Genomic DNA, 21,482 nt, shown 5'->3' with positions numbered 1-21,482 from the left:
ATGCCCAGCCAGGGTGTACAACCCAAGGACAGTGCGGGGCTGGGCCCTACCAACAACTCGGCTCTGCACAAGGAAGACCTCAGCAGCAAGATTACAGAACAAAAAAGGCAGCAACAGAACAGCAACATATTTTCTTGCAGATTGAACAGAAATGCTTTCTGAAAGCAAAAATATATTGGATGAGCTGAGGAAAGAATACCAAGAAATAGTAAACTCAGAGAAGACCAAATCAAGAAATAGTAAACTTAAATTTGCATAGAAATGTGTGGCATTTGTTGTGCAGTAAGCTTTTCTGTTGAGCATTTCAGCAAAGATTTGAAAGAGGATTTACGGTGTAATCTTAAATGGTGGGGATCCAATAGTAGTAAACAGTTGTTAAAGTCTAATGTTAATTACCAGTGTTTATTTTCTGGTCACTTAAGAGGGGTGTTGACCGCCCAGCCTGTGGAAGATGAAAGAGGCAATGTGTTCCTGTGGAATGGAGAAGTCTTTAGTGGAATAAAGGTTGAAGCTGAAGAGAATGATACTCAAATAATGTTTAATTATCTTTCCTCTTGTAAGAATGAATCTGATATTTTGTCACTTTTCTCAAAAGTCCAACGTCTTTGGTCTTTTATATATTATCAAGCATCTAGTCATTCTTTATGGTTTGGTAGGGATTTTTTTGGTCATCTTAGCTTGCTTTGGCATTTTAGTAATTTGGGCAAGAGTTCCTGTCTTTCTTCAGTTGGCACCCAAACATCTGGAGTGGCCAATCAGTGGCAAGAAGTTCCAGTATCTGGAATCTTCAGAATTGATCTCAAGAATACTTCCATTTCCAAATCAGTTGTTTTAAATTTGTATCCTTGGAAATAACTCTAGGGAGGATGCTATCAAAGAATGTGTTAATAGCCTGACTCAAATTTCAGCAGACTTGTCAACATTTATATCAGTGGTAGCAAATGAAGCCAAACTGTATCTTAAAGAACCTGTTGTCCCTTTAAATATGACGTTGCCACAAGCTGCATTTGAGATCCATTGCAGTAGCATTTCCAGCGTCCCACCGACAAGAGAAACCCTTCAGGTCTTTCTTATTGATGGACACATGAAGGAAGTAGGTCAGCAGTTCACTGATGTCCTGAGTATTGCAGTCAAGAGACGTGTCTTGTGTTTACCTAGGAATGAAAACCTGACACCAAACAAAGTTTTGAAAACTAGTAATAGAAAAGCAAATGTTGCAATCCTATTTTCTGGGGGGATTGAGTCCATGGTTATTGCAGCCCTTGCTGACCATCATATTCCCTTAGGTGAACCAATTAATCTTCTTAATGTGGCTTTCATGACTAAAGAAAAGACCATACCAGCTAGTTTTAACAAAAAAGGGAGAAAACAGGGGCTTCCCTGGTGGCGCAGTGGTTGAGAGTCCGCCTGCCAATGCAGGGGACGCGGGTTCGTGCCCCGGTCCGGGAGGATCCCACGTGCCGCGGAGCGGCTGGGCCCGTGAGCCATGGCCGCTGGGCCTGCGCGTCCGGAGCCTGTGCTCCGCGGCGGGAGAGGCCACAGCATTGAGAGGCCCGCGTAACGCAAAAAAAAAAAAAAAAAAAAAAAAAAAAAAGGGAGAAAACAGAAAATCATTGTGAAATACCCTCTGAAGAATCCTCTAAAAATGTCGTTGCTGCTGCTAGTCCTGGTGAACAATTCAACATACCAGATCGAATCACAGGAAGAACAGGACTAAAGGAATTACAAGCTGCCAACCCTTTTCGGATGTGGAATTTTGTTGAAATTAATGTTTCTCTAGAAGAACTGCAAAGATTAAGAAGAACTCGAATATCCCACTTCATTCAGCCTTTGGATAGTGTTGGATGATAGCATTGGCTGTGCAGTATGGTTTGCTTCTGGAGGAGTTAGTTGGTTAGGGACCCAGGATGAAGCAAAACCATATTAGAGCAGTGCAAAGGTAGTTCTTACTGGAATCGGTGCAGATGAGCAGCTTGCAGGTTATTCTCGTCATCGTGCCTGCTTCAAGACACACGGGCCAGAGGAATGAATAAGGAAATTGCGATGGAACTGGGTTGAATTTCTTCTAGAAATCTTGGTCGTGATGACAGTTATTGGTGATCATGGAAAAGAAGGAAGATTTCCTTTCCCGCATGAAACTGTCTCCTTTCTAAATTCCCTACCAGTTTGGGAAAGGGCAAATTTGACTTTACCCCATAGAATTGGTGAAAAACTAATTTTGCATCTTGCAGCAGTGGAACTTGGTCTTACAACCTCTGCTCTTCTGCCAAAATGGGTCATGCAATTTGGATCCAGAATTGCAAAAATGGAAAAGAATAATGAAAAGACATCTGATAAATGTAGAAAGCTCCAAGTCATTTCTTTAGAAAACCTTTCTATTGAAAAAGAGATTAAAATGTAATATTTCATAGTGTAACATTTACTGAATGATGATTTTAAAAAAATAAAATACTCTGCTTCTTTGAAAACAAACAAAAATTCCTCAACAAATATTAGCCAACCAAATTCAATACATGTTTAAGTATACTGTTATCATAAATTTATACCATGATCAAGTATGATTTATTCCAGGCATGTAATGATGGTTCAATGCCTGCAAATCAATCAATGTGTGATACACCACATTAACAAAATGAAGGATAAAATCATATGATCATCTCAATAGATGCAGAAAAAGCACTTGACAAAAGTTAACATTCATCCCTGATTAAAATGCTCAACAAACTGAGTATAAAGGGAATGTACCTCAACACAATAAAGGCCATATATTACAAGCCCACAGCAAACACTGTACTCAATGGTTTAAAAAAAGAAAGAAAGAGAGCTTTGCTTCTAAGATCAGAAACAAGACAAAGATGCCAACTCTTGCCACTTTTATTCAACAGTGGAAGTGCTAGCCAGAGTAATAGTCAAGAAAAAAAAAAGCCATCCAAATTGAAAAGGAACATGACATTTGCATCTATTTGCAGGTGACATGATATTATATATAGAAAACCCTAAAAACTCCACCAAAAAAAAAAAAACCTGTTAGAACTAATAAATGAATTCAGTAAACTTGAAGGATATAAAATCAATATACAAAAGTTAGTTGCATTTCTATACACTAATAATGAACTATCAGAAAGAGAAATTAAGAAAACAGTCACATTTACAATTGCAAAAGAATAAAATACCTAGAAATAAATTTAACCAAGGAGGTGAAATACATACACACTGAAAACTGTAAGACATTGATGAAAGAATTTGAAGAAGACACAAATAAATGGAAAGATATTCCATGCTCATTAATTGGAAGAATTAACATTGTTAAAATGTCTCTACTACCCAAAGCAATTGATAGATTCAATGTAATCCCTATCATAATTTCAATGGCATTTTTCACAAAAATAGAATATACAATCCTAAAATTTGTATGGAACCACAAAGGCACTGAATAGCCAAGGCAATCTTGAGAAAGAAAGAAAAAGCTGGAGGCATCACATTTCCTGATTTCAAACTATACTACAAAGCTATAGTAATCAAAACAGTATAGTACTGTCATAAAAACACACATAGACCAATGGAACAGAATAGAGAGCCCAGAAATAAGCCCATGCACATATGGTCAATTACTTTACCACAAAGGAGCCAAGAATATAAAATAGGGAAAGGATAGTCTCTTCAATAATGGTGTTGGGAAAACTAAACAGCCACATGCAAAAGAATGAAACTGAACCAGTATCTTACTCCACTCACAAAATCAATTCAAAATGGATTAAAGACATGAATGTATGACCTGAAACCATAAAACTCCTAGAAGAAAACATAGGTGGTGAGCTCCTGGACATCAGTCATGGCAATGATTTTTTGGATTTGACACCAAAAGGAAAAGCAACAAAAGCAAAAATTAAAAAGTGGGACTACATCAAACTAAAAAGATTCTTTATATCAAAAGAAACAATTAACAAAGTGAAAAGACAACTTATGGAATACGAGAAAATATTTGCAAGTCATTTATCTGATAAAGGGTTAATATCCATAATACATAAAGAACTACTACAACTCAATAGAAAAAACAAATTAATTAATAAATGGGAAAAGTATCTGAATAGACATCCTCACAAAGAAGACACACAAAGGGCCAACAGGTACAGGGAAAGGTGTTCAACATCACTAATCAGTGAAATGCAAATCAAAACCACAATAAGATGTCCCCTCACACCTGTTAGAATAGCTATTATCAAAAAGACAAGAAATAACATGTATTGGTGAGGATGTGGAGAAAAGGGAACCCTTGTGCACTGTTGGTGGGAATGTTAACTGGTACAGCCACTATGGAAAACAATATGGAGGTTCCTCAAAAATTAAAAATAGAACTACCATATGATCCAGCAATTCCACTTCTGGACATTTAACTGAAGGAAATGAAATCGCTAACTCAAAAAGATATCTGTACCCCTGTGTTTATTAAAGCATTATTCACAATAGCCAAGACATGGAGACACCCTAAGTGTTCATTAACACATGAATGGGTTAAAAAAATGTGGTGTGTGTGTGTGTGTGTGTGTATATATATATATATATATATATATATATATATATATGCAATGAAATACTATTCAGCCATAAAAAAGGAAATTCTATTTTTTGTAACAACATGTATGGACCTTGAGGGCATCACGCTAAGTGAAATAAGTCAGACAGAGAAAGACAATTACTGTATGATCACTTCTACTTAGAATCTTAAAAACAAAAACTAAAAACACCAAACTCATAGATGCAGAGAACAGATTGGTGGTTGCCAGAAGTGGGGAGTGGCTGAAATGGGTAAAGGTGTTTTAAAAGGTACAAACTTTCACTTATAAATAAGTCCTAGGGATGTAATATACAGCATAGTGACTTTAGCTAACCATACTGTATTATATATTTGAAAGTTGCTACCACAGTAAATCTTAAAAGTCCTCATCACAAGAAAGAAAAAAATTGTAACTATATGTGGTGATGAATGTTAACTAAACTTATTGTGGTAAACTAAACTTATTGTGGTAATCACAATACATACATATATCTAATCATTATATTATACACCTAGAACTATTTGTATGTCAATTATATCTCAATTTTTAAAAAGCAGTAATTTGAGGGTAGTTTTTTATGCAGCAATAGATAACTGGAAAATTATTTATTGTATTATTTCTTTAGTGGTTAACAGAGAGATCACAATATTTATTCTTGACTTAGAGTACATATTAAATATGGTTTCATAATAATGCATTTTTATTTAGTTCAAAATATAGCTGACCCTTGAACAACTCGGATTGGAACTGCATGGGTCCAGTTATGTGCAAATTTTTTCCAATAAATATATACTGCAATACTACACAATCCATGGTTGGTTGAATCCATGGATTCCTGGATCCAGAGGGTCAACGTAAAGTTATACATGGATTTTTTGACTGTGCAGGGATTGGCATCCCTAACTCCCATGTTGTTCAAGGGTCAACTGTATTTTCCTTGAAACTTTTTACTTGACCCAGAGATTATTTACAGGCATGCTGTTTAACTTCCAAGAGTTTGGAGATTTTCTTGATTTCTTTCTATTACTGATTTTCCACTTAATTCCATTATGATCAGGGAAAACATTTTGCATGATTTCAATTTTTAAAAAAATTTAAAGATTGTTTTATTACCCAGAATGTGGTCTGTCTTAGCAAATGTTTCATGTTCATTTGAAAAGAATGTATATTCTGCTGTTGTAGAGTGACATTCTATAAATGTGGACTATATCCAGTTGGTTGATGGTATTGTTGAGTTCTATATCATGCTGGTTTTCTTTTTCTTTTTCTTTTTTTAGGTCTTGCTGATTTTCTATTTGTTCTATGAACTACTGAGAGTAGAGTGCTGACATCTCTAATTGTATATTTGCCTGTTTTTCTTTTTCAGTTCTGTCAATTTTTGCTTTATATATTTTGAAAATCTATTGTTTGGTGCATACACATTTAGGACCATATTTCCTCTTGGTCAATTGACCCTTCTGTCATTATGTTATATCCCTCATCCCAGGTAAATGTTTTTGCTCAGATACCTACTTTGATATTGATATATCTACTCCAGTTTTATTTTAATTAGTATTTGCATAATTTATCTTTTTCCATCCTTCTCCTTTTGAGCCTACCTGTATTATATTTGAAATGAGAAGAAGATGTGGCCATATATACAATGGAATATTACTCAGCCATAAAAAGAAATGAAATTGAGCTATTTTTAATGAGGTGGATGGACCTAGAGTCTGTCATACAGAGTGAAGTAAGTCAGAAAGAGAAAGACAAATACTGTATGCTAACACATATATATGGAATTTAAGGGAAAAAAATGTTATGAAGAACCTAGGGGTAAATCAGGGATAAAAACACAGACCTACTAGAGCATGGAAATGAGGATATGGGTAGGGGTAGGGGTAGGCTGTGACGAAGTGAGAGAGTGGCATAGACATATATACACTACAAAACGTAAAATAGCTAGTGGGAAGCAGCCACATAACACAGGGAGACCAGCTCGGTGCTTTGTGACCACCTAGAGGGGTGGGATAGGGAGGGTGACACAAGAGGGAAGAGATATGGGAACATATGTATATGTATAACTGATTCACTTTGTTATAAAGCAGAAACTAGCGCACCACTGTAAAGCAATTATACTCCAATAAAGATGTAAAAAAAAAAGAAAAGAAATGAGATACTTGTGTTTTTATTCATTCAGACAATCTTTGTTTTTAAATTTTTGTTTTGGGAACACATATATCTTATATAATAGTTGATTTTTAAATTTTTATGTCTACTATTTGTTTCCTGTTTATTCTGTTTCTCATTCCTCTGGTTACCCTTTCTTGCCTTCTTTTGAATTATTTAAACTTTTAATTTATTATGTTTTTTCTACATCTCTTTGTATAGGTTTTTTAGTGGTTGCTATCAAGATAATGTTAGTTATACATCACTTTTTGCAGTATATAGAATCAAATTTTACAACTTTCAAAGTTAGCACCAGAGAGTCAATTTACCCTCCCTAGTTGATATGGTAGTTTTTTAATATAAGGTATTACCTCTACATACAGTGAAACCACTATCACACACTGTTGCTATTTTTGCCTTCAACCTTCAAACATATTTTAAAGAACTGGAGAGAAGTAGAAGTTTATAATATATACCCAGCTATCTACCATGTCTCTTGAATTTTTTTCATTCCAGATTTTCCAAGTTTCCTTCTTGGATCATTTCCCTTCTGTCTCAAAAACTTCCTTTAGCATTTCTTTTAAAACAGGTCTGCTGACAATGAATTCTCTTTGATTTCATCTGAGAGTGTCTTTATTTCACTTTCATTCATGAAGGTATTGTCACTGGATATAGAATTCTGGGCTGAGGGTTCTTTTCCTTCAGAGCTTTAAAAAATACTGTTTCATTCCCTTCTGCTTTCACAATTCCTCATGAGAAATCTACAGTCATTCAAATAATCATTTTCCTTTGTTCCCCATAAGTAATGCATCATCTGTCTTTGTCATCATATAAGATTTTGTCTTTGCCTTTAGGTTTCAGTAGTTTTATTATTAAGTGTCTTGGCATGGATTTTTTTTTAACTTTTAATTTTATATAGTTGATTAACAATGTGTTAGTTTCACGTGTACAGCAAAGTGATTCAGTTATATATATACATGTATCTATTCTTTTTCAAATTCTTTTCCCATCGAGGTTCTTACATAATACTGAACAGAGTTCCCTGTGTTATAAGTAGGCCCTTGTTGGTTATCCATTTTAAATACAGCAGTGTGTACATGTCAATCCCAAACTCCCTAACTATCCCTTCCCCCCTGGTAACCATGTTTGTTCTCTAAGCCTGTGAGTCTGTTTTGTAAATAAGTTCATTAGTATAAATTTTTTTTAGATTCTGCATATAAGTGATATTATACGATATTTCACTTTCTCTGACTTACTTCACTCAGTATGACAATCTCTAGGTCCATCCATGTTGCTGCAAATGTCATTATTTCATTCTTTTTAATGGCTGAGTAATATTCCATTGTATATATGTACCACAACTTCTTTATCCATTCCTCTGTTGATGGATATTTAGGTTGCGTCTATGTCTTGACTACTGTAAACAGTGCTGCAATGAACATTGGGGTGCATGTATCCTTTCAGACCATGTTTTTCCCTGGATATATGCCCAGGAGTGGGGTTGCTGTATCATATGGTACCTCTATTTTTAGGTTTGTTTTTTTTTTTTTTTTGCAGTGCAACGGAGCAACAGGCTCCAGACGCGCAGGCTCAGCGGCCATGGCCCATGGGTTCAGCTGCTCCGCGCCATGTGGGATCCTCCCGGACCGGGGCATGAACCCGTGTCCCCTGCATCGGCAGGCAGACCCTCAACCATTGCGTCACCAGGGAAGTCCTATTTTTAGGTTTTTAAGGAACCTCCATACTGTTCTCCATAGTGGCTGTACCAATTTACATTCTCATCAACAGTGTAGGAGAGTTCCCTTCTCTCTACACCCACTCCAACATTTATTGTTTGTGGATTTTTTGATGATAGCTATTCTGACTGGTGTAAGGTGATATCTCAATGTAATTTTGATTTGCATTTCTCTAATAATTAGCAATGTTGAACATCTTTTCATGTGTCTCTTGGCCATCTGTATGTCTTCTTTGGAGAAATGTCTATTTAGGTCTTCTGACCATTTTTTGATTGGGTTCTTTGTTTTGATGAGATTAAGCTGCATGAGCTGTTTGTAAATTTTGGAGACTAATCCCTTGTCAGTCACATCATTTGCAAATAGTTTCTCCCATTCTGTGGGTTGTCTTTCCATTTTGTTTATGGTTTCCTTTGCTGTGCAAAAGCTTTTGAGTTGAGTTCGGTCTCATTTGTTTATTTTTGTTTTTTTTTAAATTTCCATTACCCTGGGAGACAGATTGAAAAAGATATTGCTGCAATTTATGTCAGAGAGTGTTCTGCCTGTTTTCCTCTAAGAGTTTCATAGTGTCAGGTCTCACATTTAGGTCTTTAAACTATTTTGAGCTTATTTTTGTGTATGGTATTAAAGAATGTTCTAATTTCATTTTTTTTTTTTTACATATAGGTAGCTGTCCAGTTTTCCCAGCATCTGGCATGGATTTCTTTGGGTTTACCCTGTTTGGGGTTTTCAAATCTCTGAGCTTTTCAAATCTCTAGGTGTATGCCTTTGACAAAGTTTAGGAAATTTTTAGCCATTAGTTCTGCAAATATTTTTTGTTGCAATAGACTGTTTATCATCTCCTTCCAGGAGTCATGACACATTACACCTTTTGGAATTGTTTCAGAGATTCCTGAAGCTTTGTTCATTTCTTTTCACTCTTTTTTGTTTTTTCCTTCTTTTGTTAGGACTAGATAATTTCTATTGTTCATCCTTGAAGATAATATATCTTCAAGTTCACTCAGACATTTTTCTGCCATCTCAATATTGCTACTGCCCTTATTCAGTGAAATATTTCACCCTCTCACTGTGGAAGATAGTACATATATTTTTCCATTCTAAAACTTCTGTGTGGTTCCTTTTTCCATTTTGTTTCTCTGCTGATATTTTCTATTGTCCATTTGTTTCCAAAGTATTCATCATTACTTCTTGGAGCATTTTCATCATAGCTGCTTTACAAGTCTTTGTCTGATAATTTCAACATCTCCGTCATCTCAGAATTAGTGTCTGTAGATTGTCTTTTCTATTTGAATTGGAACATTACAGGTTTTTGTATGCCAAGTAATTTTGATTGCATCCTGGACATTTTGAATAGAATGTTAAGAGACTCTAGGTCTTGTTTAAATCCTATGAAAAATGTTGATATTCTTGTTTTAGCACACAATCAACCCAGTTGGGTTCAGGCCAAAAATTCTGACCACCTTTCTGTGTCTAACGTCTAATGGTCTGTTAGACATTCTTATGCTGTATCTTATTTTATGTTCTGTATTTTATACCCTTTTAATTCTCTCTGTGAATTAATCTGGATACTTTTTATTCACCTCTTCTGGTTTACTAGTCCACTGTTTTGCTGATTCTAGATAGTTCCTCAATCCATCTATCTAATTCTCAATTTCAGTCTTAACTTCCCTCCTCCCCTCAGTTCTAGGATTTTTATTGAAGTCTTCTGTATGGGTTCCAGCTCTGTTAAAATTACTTGTTATTGTTTGAACTTTTATTTTATTTTTAAAATTAATTTATTTTATTTAATTAATTGTTTTCTAAGCCCCCTGTGTGGGGGCTTTTCTCTGGTTGTGGTGAGCGGGGACTACTCTTCGTTGCAGTGCGCGGGCTTCTCACTGTGGTGGCTTCTCTTGTCGTGGAGCATGTGCTCTAGGTGTGCGGGCTTCAGTAGTTGTGGCACACAGGCTCAGTAGTTGTGGTGCACGGGCTTAGTTGCTCTGCGACAAGTGGGATCTTCCCGGACCAGGGCTCGAACCCATGTCCCCTGCATTGGCAGGCAGATTCTTAACCACTGTGCCACCAGGGAAGCCCTGAACTTTTAAATTTCAGTTATTTTGCAGTCCTCAGATAAATCAAAACTCTAAATTACTTGTGGGTCTATTTCTACTTCTGTTGATTTGCTTACTGGGTTTTTGTTTGTTTGTTTGTTTTGTAACTTTTAGATTTGATGCTACATATAATAGATGAAAATTTGTAGAGACCCTGAATGAAATTATGTTCCTCCAAGGAGGGTTGAGTTTTCTTTTGGCTTGCAAATAGAGTACCTATGACTCACTTTGATCCTGTCAAGAGTTGGTTTTAGACTACTGGGGTGCTCTGTTGCAGTTTTGCCCTTGCTCGTGGAGTGTAGTCCTTATTCCCAAGGTAAGGGAAAGAAGAACAAGAGAAGAGCTCCTCTTTCAATTGTGAAGGATATTTTCACTGATTGTAGAGTTCAGTGTGAACCATTTTTTCTTTTCAGCATTTTAAAGATGCTGCTCCACTGTCTTCTGGCTTCCATTATTGCTAGTGAAAAGTCAGTTGTAATGCATATTCTTGCTCCTCTATATTTAATGTATCTTTTCCCTCTGGCTGCTTCAGAGATGTTTCTCCCCCTTTTTGATTTTAAACTGTTTGATCATGATGTATATAGGTGTGATATGTTTTTTTGTTTGTTTGTTTTTTTGCGGTACGCGGGCCTCTCACTGTTGTGGCCTCTCCTGTTGCAGAGCACAGGCTCCGGACGCGCAGGCTCAACGGCCATGGCTCACGGGCCCAGCCACTCCGCGGCATGTGGGATCTTCCTGGACCAGGGCACGAACCCGTGTCCCCTGCATCGGCAGGCAGATTCTCAACCACTGTGCCACCAGGGAAACCCTTGCTTTGTATTTATTTTGCTTGGCGTTTTCTGACCATCTTGGGTCTGTAAATTGATGTGTTCTATCATATTGGACAAATTTGGTGCAGTATATCTTCAAATATTTTTGTCACATTTTTCTCTTTCTTTCTGGAACTTCACTTGCACGTGTATTTAAACTGCTTGGTCTTGTCCTGCAGATATCTGATGTTACATTTCTTTAATTGTCAATATCTTTTCTTTCTGTTTTTCAGATTATATAACTTCTATCTTTAAGTTTATTGTCCCTTTCTCCTGCCAATTCCATTCCATTGTTATGCCCATTCAGTGAATTTTTCATCTCAGATATTGTACTTTTGGTTCTAGATTTTCATTTGTTTCTAATGGCTTTCATTTCTCCACTGAGATTCTCCATTAGTTGTTCATTGTGACCTTTAAATACTTGAACATAGTTATGAGTTATGCTAAAATTTATTTCCTGCTAGTTCCTCCAACTGAGCCTTCTCAAAGTCATTTTCTTTCGACTGCTTTCCCTTAAGTATGGATCACATTTTTTCTGTTTTTTCACTTGCCTATTAATTTTTTATTGTATGCTTGACATTGTAAATGATACAATGTTATCTTCCTTCAACGGGTGTTGGTTTTATCCTTGTAAATTCCCCTTGGCCTGTCTGATTTGTTTTTATTCTTTGTTACTGCATGTGATATGAGGAAACAGAATTTTGAATTTTGTTCTAAGACATGCTTTTTATACTAAGGTATGATCCTTAAAGGATGCCTTTCTGGCATCTCAAATGAATACCTGAAGTGCTTAATAAGGTCTCTCTACCCCACTGAGCTGGAACTCCAACGTCTCTCAACGCTGCATGACATGCAGAAAGCAATTTCTGCTAGGCGTTAGAGTCTTCTCATGGCTATATTCAGCCCAGCTCTTGACCAAGAACACATGGTGAATCACCATGTAGACTTTTGGGACCCTCTCTTTCACAGCTACCTATTTTCAGATATTCTACCCTGCCAATTTCAGCTGCTTCAGCAGCCCAGACCTCTACTCCCTCTATCCTTAACTAAGACTACTGCTCTGTTTCCACTTTCTTGCACCCCCAAAAAAGTGTCCTTCAGCAGAAAACTCAGGACAGTTATGGGATAGTTGTGGAGCACACCTCAGGTGTTTTCCTTCTGTCAAAGATCATAGCTGTGTGCTGCCTATTACCCAATGCCTGAAAAGATTTGCCTTATCATTTTGTCCAGTCTTATATTTTTTTTCAGTAGGAGAACAAGTCACGTACCTATTACTTTCTCATGGCTGGAAGCAAGTCTTTGGCGCACATTAATTTAAATGCACACTGAGATTTAAATCATTGATATTAGAACTTTTCATAAAATCAATTTTTTTTTTTTTTTGGCGGTATGCGGGCCTGTCACTGTTGTGGCCTCTCCTGTTGCAGAGCACAGGCTCCGGACGCGCAGGCTCAGCGGCCATGGCTCACAGGCCTAAGCCGCTCCGTGGCATGTGGGATCTTTCTGGACCAGGGCACGAACCCGTGTCCCCTGCATCGGCAGGCGGACTCTCAACCACTGTGCCACCAGGGAAGCCCTCATAAAATCAATTTTTGACAAAGATTAGCTAAGAGTGTGCTTAATAAAAATTTTAGGAGTAACTAAAGGGGAAAGCAATTAATGCCTTTAAGGGCATTGAAAACACACTTCAAATTTCAAACTTAATCTATATTATTATGTATATGATGCTCTTAGTTGGATAGACTTAGCAAGTAAAAAAGTTTTAATGATATATATTGTTTTTATTTGATATATTACCTCTGTTGTTATATATATGATACTACTAGATTTAGAAAGTTATATATATATATATATTTTTTTTCTTTCCCATTGTTGACCTTTTAATACACAATGTTCTTTCTTAAGGTCATTGATTCTAAGTTGGAAATACTAGACCTTTGAATCACTGGTTAGTGAGTAGCTAAATTAAGAGTCACTGCGTTAGGAAGAAACCAGTTCAGATTGAAACACATATGACTATTTGGTTGAAGAAGTAACTGTCCATTTTTAAAGGGTGGAGATGGTTTGGTAGTAAATTAGTTCTCTCTCTGCCCTGGGAGATTAGACAAACAATGGATCTAACTAAGAAAATAGACTGACTCATTTGGCTACAATGCTATACTAAAGTTACAAGCAAACTAACATTAATATCCAGAAAGAGAATTGGGTCCCGTATACTGTAAATGAATTTTACAGTCAATTCAATGAGAATTCTCACTGAAGAAACCAGAAATCAGATATTGAATTCATAGATCTAAAGGTACTCTGAACCCTGTCTTTCCTAATTCATCATCTGCTATAGCAAGGCTATAGTCATGTGTAATTTACTTAAATATTTATCAACTCTTCCTTAGGATGGTAGTTTTTATTGGAGAAGTGAGGTTTGTAATAACTTTCTTTCCTCTTAATTTTCTTGAGCATTTCCCAACTTCTTCTAGTAGTGAACACTCTATCTTCAAAGTGCACAGGTACAGATGAGGAAGAAGAAAAGTCAGACCTGTTGGGCAGGAAGCGAAGTTGTACAGGGCTAATAGTAGGTCATAAGTGAATAGGGGTGGAGAATGTGAGAGAAATGGAATCACAGATCTGGAAGGGACAAGTCACGTGGTCCAGACTGCCTCTAGACAGGTCGGGAAGGAGTGTTTGGGTGGACCTTTTTCACATCTGGATTTAGTTTCTCTTGAACTTTTTCAGCAGTTGCCATTCACCAAGGCTGATTTCTTCTCTGCAAGTCGTGAGGTACTTCTCCTGCCCCAGGATAAAGCCCTTTGGATTGGATTTAATTAGTTTTGGGGATGGTCCTGTTCTTACTCCAGGAGGTCTGTTTCAGGTTTAGGTCATTCCATTGGCCTCATCAACAACTGAAGGGCAGATCTCCTGGCCACTCAATAATTCCCTGGGCGGAGAGGAAAGGCCTCTAAGCTGATAGTCATACTCCATGTATTTCTAACTCCCCTCAGCTGGAAGAACATGATGTGCTGAGGTGGGTGGAGCTTTGAGTTGAGCTTTTTAGGTAGTTTCAGGTCTCACTGTCCATGAGAGAAGCATACAGCTGCCTACCTTTCCCGACGTACACATCCACATCCCTACATTATTCACTGGTAGAAGTGGAGAGACTGTGGACGAAGGAGGATGGAAGTGAATTTTAACTTATTCTTCTGCTTCACCCAGGGAAGAGGTTTATGAGCATAAGCACAGAGGTTAATGAGATATTTCTTGCTCTTTGATGCCCATCACATCACTCGCCCCGTCTCCCCCAACCTCCTATCCCCCAACACACACACACACACACACACACACACACACACGAGCTTGTGCACGCACTGTGAGCAGAAATACAACCCCCACCTCCCCTGCCCCTCCCTCCCTCCAGGCACAGACCGATCAGAACTTCCCCTGGGTCGCGGCCCAGCGATATGGAGCGGCCCTGGCGTGGAGCCCTGCTCTTCCCGAGTCGTGGGTGGCGCGGTACTTGTTTCCCTCCCCTCCCTTTCCGGACCCAAACGGGGATGTATCTGGGTCAGCCTGGGAGGGGCCGGACCTGCCAGGGACCAGCGGGGGGAGGGGGGAAGGGGGTGGCGATGACAGCATTTTTCAGGTTTTTGGCATTTCTGAGATTCGCCCCGTCCAGCTTCTCACCGCGCTCGCGCCTAGCGAGGGCTGATGCTCCGGCCAGTCTCGGCTCTAGGAGGGGGTGGGGGGAGAGCCGGTCTTTCCTATCCGGACGGCCACCCCTTCACGCCCTGCGAACAATGCAGCGCCCACCCCACCCCCAACACGCACACACATTCCCCATTCCCCAAGGCACGCTCCGCGGGCGGGCGGCGGGTTCCTCCGCCCCAGGAAAAGAGCAATGGAACAGTTCACGGCCGCCGCGAGTTCCTGGTCTTCCTTCCTTTCCGGTGATAAACGGCGGGGCTACAAGCCAGTTGCTGCTCAAGATGCTCCACCCGCGGGCTCAAGCCTGTCTCTCTTGGCCCTGCGGGGGCCTAGATCAGGACCGATAGTCCCTTGACCTCCGCAAGGAGCAAAAGCTGAGCGCCAGGGCAGCAAGAGGCGCGACCGGTGCTGGGGCGCAGACCCTCGGCGGGCTCCTGCTGCCTCAGTTCCTCCCTGCATGATCTTTTGCGCTCTACAGCGCCGTGGAGGAGCTGGGTGTGCGTAAACACCGCATCTTCCCCAGACGTTTTGGCCGAGGACGCCTGGGTGAGGTCCGGAGGGTCAGGGACCTTCCCGTTTCCCCTCCCTTGGAGCTCTCTATATAAGCCCAGCACCAAGCAATCAAGGCCACAGGTCTTCACTTCCCTGAGGCCTGAACCCTCCCTCTCCAACCTTGCCCTGCTTAGCTCCAGATTTACGAGGGCTTGCTCTTCCTTTCGGTATTAGGAAGAGAAGCGGAGGGATGAGTTGAAAATCATCTCTGGATTCTTGCCTCCTGTACACTGCTGTATCCCTATCCTCTCCCTCCTTTCCCCACATTGCCCGCTCGGGGACTTATGTTTGCCGGAGGGTAGCCTCGCCTATCCGGAGCGCTCGGTCCTGTGGCGGGGCACCCACTGATGCTCTTTGGCCCGGAGCTTCCCGAAAGGTGCCTGCCTCCGCGGGTGCTCGAGGCCACGCAGAGGTGCTTCTCCCTCCCCGCATCACCTCACCCACAGACCTCTCTTGCCATCATTTCACCCACCCTTATATAAAACCGCGCGACCCACCCCCCCCGCCATCCTACCCGGCGCAGCGCCCCCTCCCTTGGCTGCGCCTGGGCGGGCGGGCGGGCGGGGAGCTGAAGGGACCGGGGCGCGCGGGAGGCGCGCAGAGCTCTCCGGCAGCCCGCGCTCGCCGCGCCTGGGGAATTGGCTGTGGGCGAGGCAGCCCCGGCTGGCCTTTATCGCTCGCCCCGCTGGTCGCTTGAAACTTTATCAGCGAGTCTCGCCACTCGCCGCAGACGCGAGCGGGGGGCGGGGGCGCGGCAAGGCGCCGGCGGCCGTGACGAGGCGCTCCCGGCGCTGAGCGCTTCTGCTCCGGGCACGCATGGCGCCCGCACACGGAGTCTGACCTGATGCGGACGCAAGGGGGTTAATATGAACGCCTGTCTCGGTGGAATCTGGCTCTGGCTCCCTCTGCTCTTGACCTGGCTCAGCCCTGAGGTCAGCTCTTCATGGTGGTAAGTGCACGCGCACGGGCGCCGGGGTATTTTGGGGATGGGAGTGGAGCCCGCAGGGGCCACATAGACGCTTCCCGGCGGCACTTCCCCGCGGCCGCGGCAGTCACGGCTTCCGACCCGAACCCAAGCTGCTGCCCTCTCCTACTGCCCCTTCGATTCTCCTCGGAAGCCCATTCCAGCTTCGACAACTTCAACACCCCCCCCGCGCCCCGCCATTCCCCCACAACTGAGAGCTCGGATGTTCGGTGTATTTGGATCCAGCTGAGCGACAGCAAAATCGGGATCTTTGAGACAAGCGCTAGCCGGGTCTCTAGCTCTACTAGCACAGACGGGTGTGCGCGCGCGCGCGCGTGTTTGTGTGTGTGTGTGGGGGGGTGAACTCACCTCCAAAACTAGTATCATCCCCCCATGCTCCCCTCCCCCCAAAAAACCCTCAAGATAAAAACCGACGGGGCAATTCAGGCGGGCAAGAGCGGTAGAACTCGAAGCGTGTGATTTTGCCTTCTTTCCCGTCCTTCCACATTCCTAGTGCTTCACCCCAGTGGGGCGGAAGAACATTTTGCTGCCTCCAGGTAGAGACTACCGCCTTAATGCGAAGCTCCAGAGGCCGGGAGCTCTAAGATGTCAGTTCGAAACCACAGTCACCCCAAAGAGTAAATTTGCTGCTGTCCTTTATACGTGGATCTTCGACTTATTCTGCATAGCGAAGGAACGTTGAAACGTAACAGGTCTTAGCATCCTTAAAAGTTCCAAAGGGAGAGGCTCTCCCCACCCAGAAACTCATCTCCACCTCATTCATCTTGAGAAGAGATAGAGTTGAGAGCTCTTTAGCGTTCTTGCACCTAAAAACTTCCGAACTGATACTTAAAACACTGATTCAGAAAGACCTGTTATCTGTTATGATGTGCTGTTTTTTAAAAGAATCTGGCAAAAGTAAGGCGTCTCAGCCAAATGAGAGACTGGAGCAGGGAACTTTAGGAAGACACGAGCTCTTCAAAGGAGCAAAGCAAAGAAAGCATGGATGGGAAGAGGGGTTCAATTCCTTCCTAAGCCACTTTGAACAGAAAGGTGTTTAGCCTTGACCTTACTGACATAGGATCAAAGATTGATTTATCAGAGTGACCGTTTTTCGATAAAATGGCTATTTCTGTCTCCATGGGTGTATAAACATTATTTATTGCCCAGGCTTTTTGTCACATTGTCTCTCAGCTGTCACTTAAATATATTTTTGGGGAGTCACAGCTGTAATGATTTTATGATCATATAAAATAATGAAAATACAAGAAAAAGACATTCTCCTTGTTTGATCGCTTCAAAAGACACCTATGGCAGCTTGGGTTATATAAAAGGTACCTTTCTAAACATTTCACAACTAATAGAGAACATCTGGGTAGAGATGATGATGTAATTTTTTGTTAAAGTTTCTTCTCAAAAGTACTTTATGGAGCTATAACACTGTTTGATTCTTCCAAATATTTAGTGTCCTTAATAACAATAGAAAGATTTTTTTCCAAAGGTTCTCTATCAAAGCCAAAAAGAGCTGGAAAATGGAAATATTTAACAGATTCTTTAGCAGGAAAAGAATGGCATGCCTGTGCAGAGAGGATAACATCAGATACCGGCAGGTGTTGATTAGACAGTTACAGACAGTTTAAGACACTTAAACATTAGATCAAATAAATGGCAGTGAGGAGCTTCTAAAGGTCGGCTTCCTCCAAAGCCAAGTCCAGACACATTGTGTACTGAGATCAGTCTTCTTGGAAGAAGTCTTCCAAAAACATGTTGCCCCTTCCCCCCTCAACCCATTCCCCAACTGCAGACCTTGCCTCTCCCACCCTGCCCAGAGCATCATCTGGTGGCCTCGGCTTCACATCCAAGAAACAGTCAGCACTCCGTTTTGGGGTGGCTTCTACCAGATCACTCACCATGCCTGCTGTGTCGCTTCTCCAGTGAACTAAAGTTAAATAACCTTTGCCTTCTAATATCCCCCAAAGGATAGGAATTCATATTTGCAATGCTGCTTTGAACTCTTCCCTCTCCCCGGAAACACCATGTGAGGCCTCGCTGTTCTGTGCTCTCCCCCGTGTTGGTCCTTCTCAGGTACATGAGAGCTACAGGTGGCTCCTCCAGGGTGATGTGTGACAATGTGCCAGGCCTGGTGAGCCGCCAGCGGCAGCTGTGCCACCGACACCCGGATGTGATGCGTGCCATCGGCCTGGGCGTGGCCGAGTGGACGGCAGAGTGCCAGCACCAGTTCCGCCAGCACCGCTGGAACTGCAACACCCTGGACAGGGATCACAGCCTCTTCGGCAGGGTCCTGCTTCGAAGTAAGTCTCCCGCCTTCACGCAGCTTATGGGCTCTACCCTCATATACACACACCCTTATTTGGTCTTCAGAGTCCCTGCTCATCTTGTCTTGCATGCTATGCAGTCAGAAGCTTGTTCTGTTGGGTGCCATTTGTCCCGTTTTACAGACAAGGACTCGAGAAATCAAGAAACTTGTCTGTCTCAAGTTTGGGAGGAGGATGTAGTGCCCCAGGCTGGTGTCTTTTTTATTCTTGGCTCTGTCCATCCACGTCAAGTCACAACCCTGCCTGTCCCCCAGGTTCAGATTTTGTCTCTAGAAGAAAGGACGCAGCAGCCACAGAGCACTTTTGACTTTTTAACGCTTCTTTCTGGGACTTGAAACTTCCAGAAGGAAATGAGCAGAAGATTGGGATAGAATGCCCAAGTCTTTTATTGGCCATAGATGGTCATTATTCCAATAACAAGTCAGTGTTATTAAGAAGCAGAGACAAATCTCTGCTCAACACCTCTGACGTCCCATTCGGCTACTCGGCTTCGGGTCACTCTGTTTCTAAATTAAGCATTTTTTTCAGTAAAACTGTAAATTCTGTAAGGCAGGAACTCATCTGCTTCCCCTGCACCTTACTTGGTACCTTGTGTGTTGTAGGCATCACTCATTCATTGAATGGTTGAATGAATGGATGCATGAACTTGTAGTGAGTGCCTATTCTCCAGGTACATTTTAAGCAGAAGGATATTTATGGAGGGTAGGGGTGGGAACCATGAATTCAGAGGTAGACCTTGGATATATTGCAGGTTTGGTTCCAGATCACCACAATAAAGCAAGTCACACAAATTTTTTTGGTTTCCCAATGCATATAAAAGTTATGTTTATACTACGCTGTAGTCTATTAACTGTTGAAAAAACAATGTACATACCTTAATTTTAAAATACTTTATTGCTAAAAAATGGTAACCATCATTTGACAATGCAGGTTGCCACAAAGCTTCAGTTTGTAAAAAACAATATCTGTGAAGTGCAATCAAATGGGGTACGCCTGTGGTTTCTTCCTTTTCTTTTTTTTTAGAAAGCACATTGAACATTATCTAACTACATAATAAACTTCTTAAAAGTTCTGAGTGTGGAAAGTAGCTTACTAACTTGTACACAATCAGAGAAAATTAACTGAAAATCAGATCTTATTTTCAAAACACCCCCATCCCTTAACCTGGTCTTCGCAGCATTCTCCAAGAAGTAGCACATCCCCTTTGCTACTGGGAAATCTTACTGAAAACACAACAGTTTATGTGCGAACCCCAGAAACAGGAAATTTTCCACTTGTTTTTGCCCACCTCCCCCTCCCAATCCTAAGAAAATCATTCGGGCTGTGCACTTGGTAATGCTTAACAGAGGGTGTTTCTATCAGGTAATCATCACAGCCCTAGGGTTTTATGAGGCCAAATGCATAACCGAATGTCTCTAAAATCCCCCAAGGGCATAGTACTCTCACTCTTAGTGTACCCCTAAAGTTAATTTACTGTGATATTCTGCAATTTTATTCTCTGGTTTAAGAATATTCTTCCGCATTCCTTTTGGAGTTTTGATATGACATCACAACATTTTTGAAAGGATAATAATAAATTTCAGCTACATGGAATTTTAAGACTTCACCTAGATTAACTCACCAGTGAATCAATTAAAGTGCTGGACCTTATCAAAGAGAGTTTGCAAATATCTGGCACCATAAATCTTTGCATATATTAGGTACAGGCTCTTGGTGTTAAAGATGTATCAGGATTTTTCCTTTTCAAAGGTCTCAACCATTTTCCAATGATTACAAATTAGGTGTACTTCTCATTTATAAAATGATCACCTATAGAGTCTATGAAAATCCATTAAGATGTCTCCATCTTGAAAAAAAAAAAACACCTTTCCATAACAAATCAAAGGAAGCAAGTTTGACCACTGATTCTAGAGAGTGTATATGCCAAAGCTGGAGATTCATTCAACTTAATCTTGGCAATGTTTGTTTCTTCAGAGCTGTAGAATGGCTGAGAGGGAAAAGGTTATAAATAGAGAAAGCAGAACAAGTTTGACTTAGGCTAAGCCTTCAGGTAAATTAGAGATTATAACTGTACTCCCTTCAGATTTCTTTCAGATGAAGCTGAATGCTTTGCCAAAGTACTCAAAACTTAAAACACTCATGCTACACAGTTTCTTTCCAATCTTCACAGAAGGCCAGATTTCTTCCTGGACATTTACGTAAACTCCTGTGACTGTCAGTGATGATTTTGTGTTGGTTATGGGAAGGCTGAATTTGGCCTAAGGTAGCTTATCCTGGAAATAATCACGAAATTCCAATGAAGCTATCCAAGGAGTTTTACAATTAATTGCTTGGAGGGAAATTCACATCTTAGAGTTGTAAAGAACTCCTCCTTCTGAAACCTAAATGTCCTCATAGATAAATAGGAAAGCCAAAGGGCAGTACCACATATAAGGAGAACATAAAAGTTACTAACATATCCTGTGGTCATAGAGAAATGGAGAACATCTGCCTCTTTTGCTTCAGAGACCAAGAGTAAGGCAGACCGACTTTTAGGAACCTTCGTAATTTGCTCATTCAACCGACTATTACCAGACACGTCAGAGAAATGTAAAG

At 40.9% G+C, this 21,482-nt stretch overlaps 1 protein-coding gene and 2 pseudogenes across 1 annotated transcript in view; all 3 read left to right on the top strand.

Moving 5' to 3' along the window:
• Window positions 1-188, top strand: LOC136128592 (ASNSD1 upstream open reading frame protein-like; annotated as a pseudogene).
• A 73-nt stretch (window positions 189-261) lies between these two features.
• Window positions 262-2,401, top strand: LOC136128438 (asparagine synthetase domain-containing protein 1-like; annotated as a pseudogene).
• Window positions 2,402-16,153: 13,752 nt separating this feature from the next.
• WNT2 (Wnt family member 2) overlaps window positions 16,154-21,482 on the top strand; it is a 45,147-nt gene continuing 39,818 nt past the window's right edge. The window contains exons 1-2 of the mRNA XM_065883747.1: window positions 16,154-16,536; window positions 18,637-18,863. Of these exons, the coding sequence (XP_065739819.1) occupies window positions 16,454-16,536; window positions 18,637-18,863 (310 nt within the window). The 5' untranslated portion in view covers window positions 16,154-16,453. The remainder of the gene's footprint in view (window positions 16,537-18,636; window positions 18,864-21,482) is intronic.

Source organism: Phocoena phocoena, chromosome 9 (genome assembly GCF_963924675.1).
Source record: "Phocoena phocoena chromosome 9, mPhoPho1.1, whole genome shotgun sequence".
Lineage (NCBI taxonomy): Eukaryota > Metazoa > Chordata > Mammalia > Artiodactyla > Phocoenidae > Phocoena > Phocoena phocoena.
Note: the sequence above shows the minus strand (reverse complement) of the source record. Positions and strands in the feature narration are given on the sequence as shown.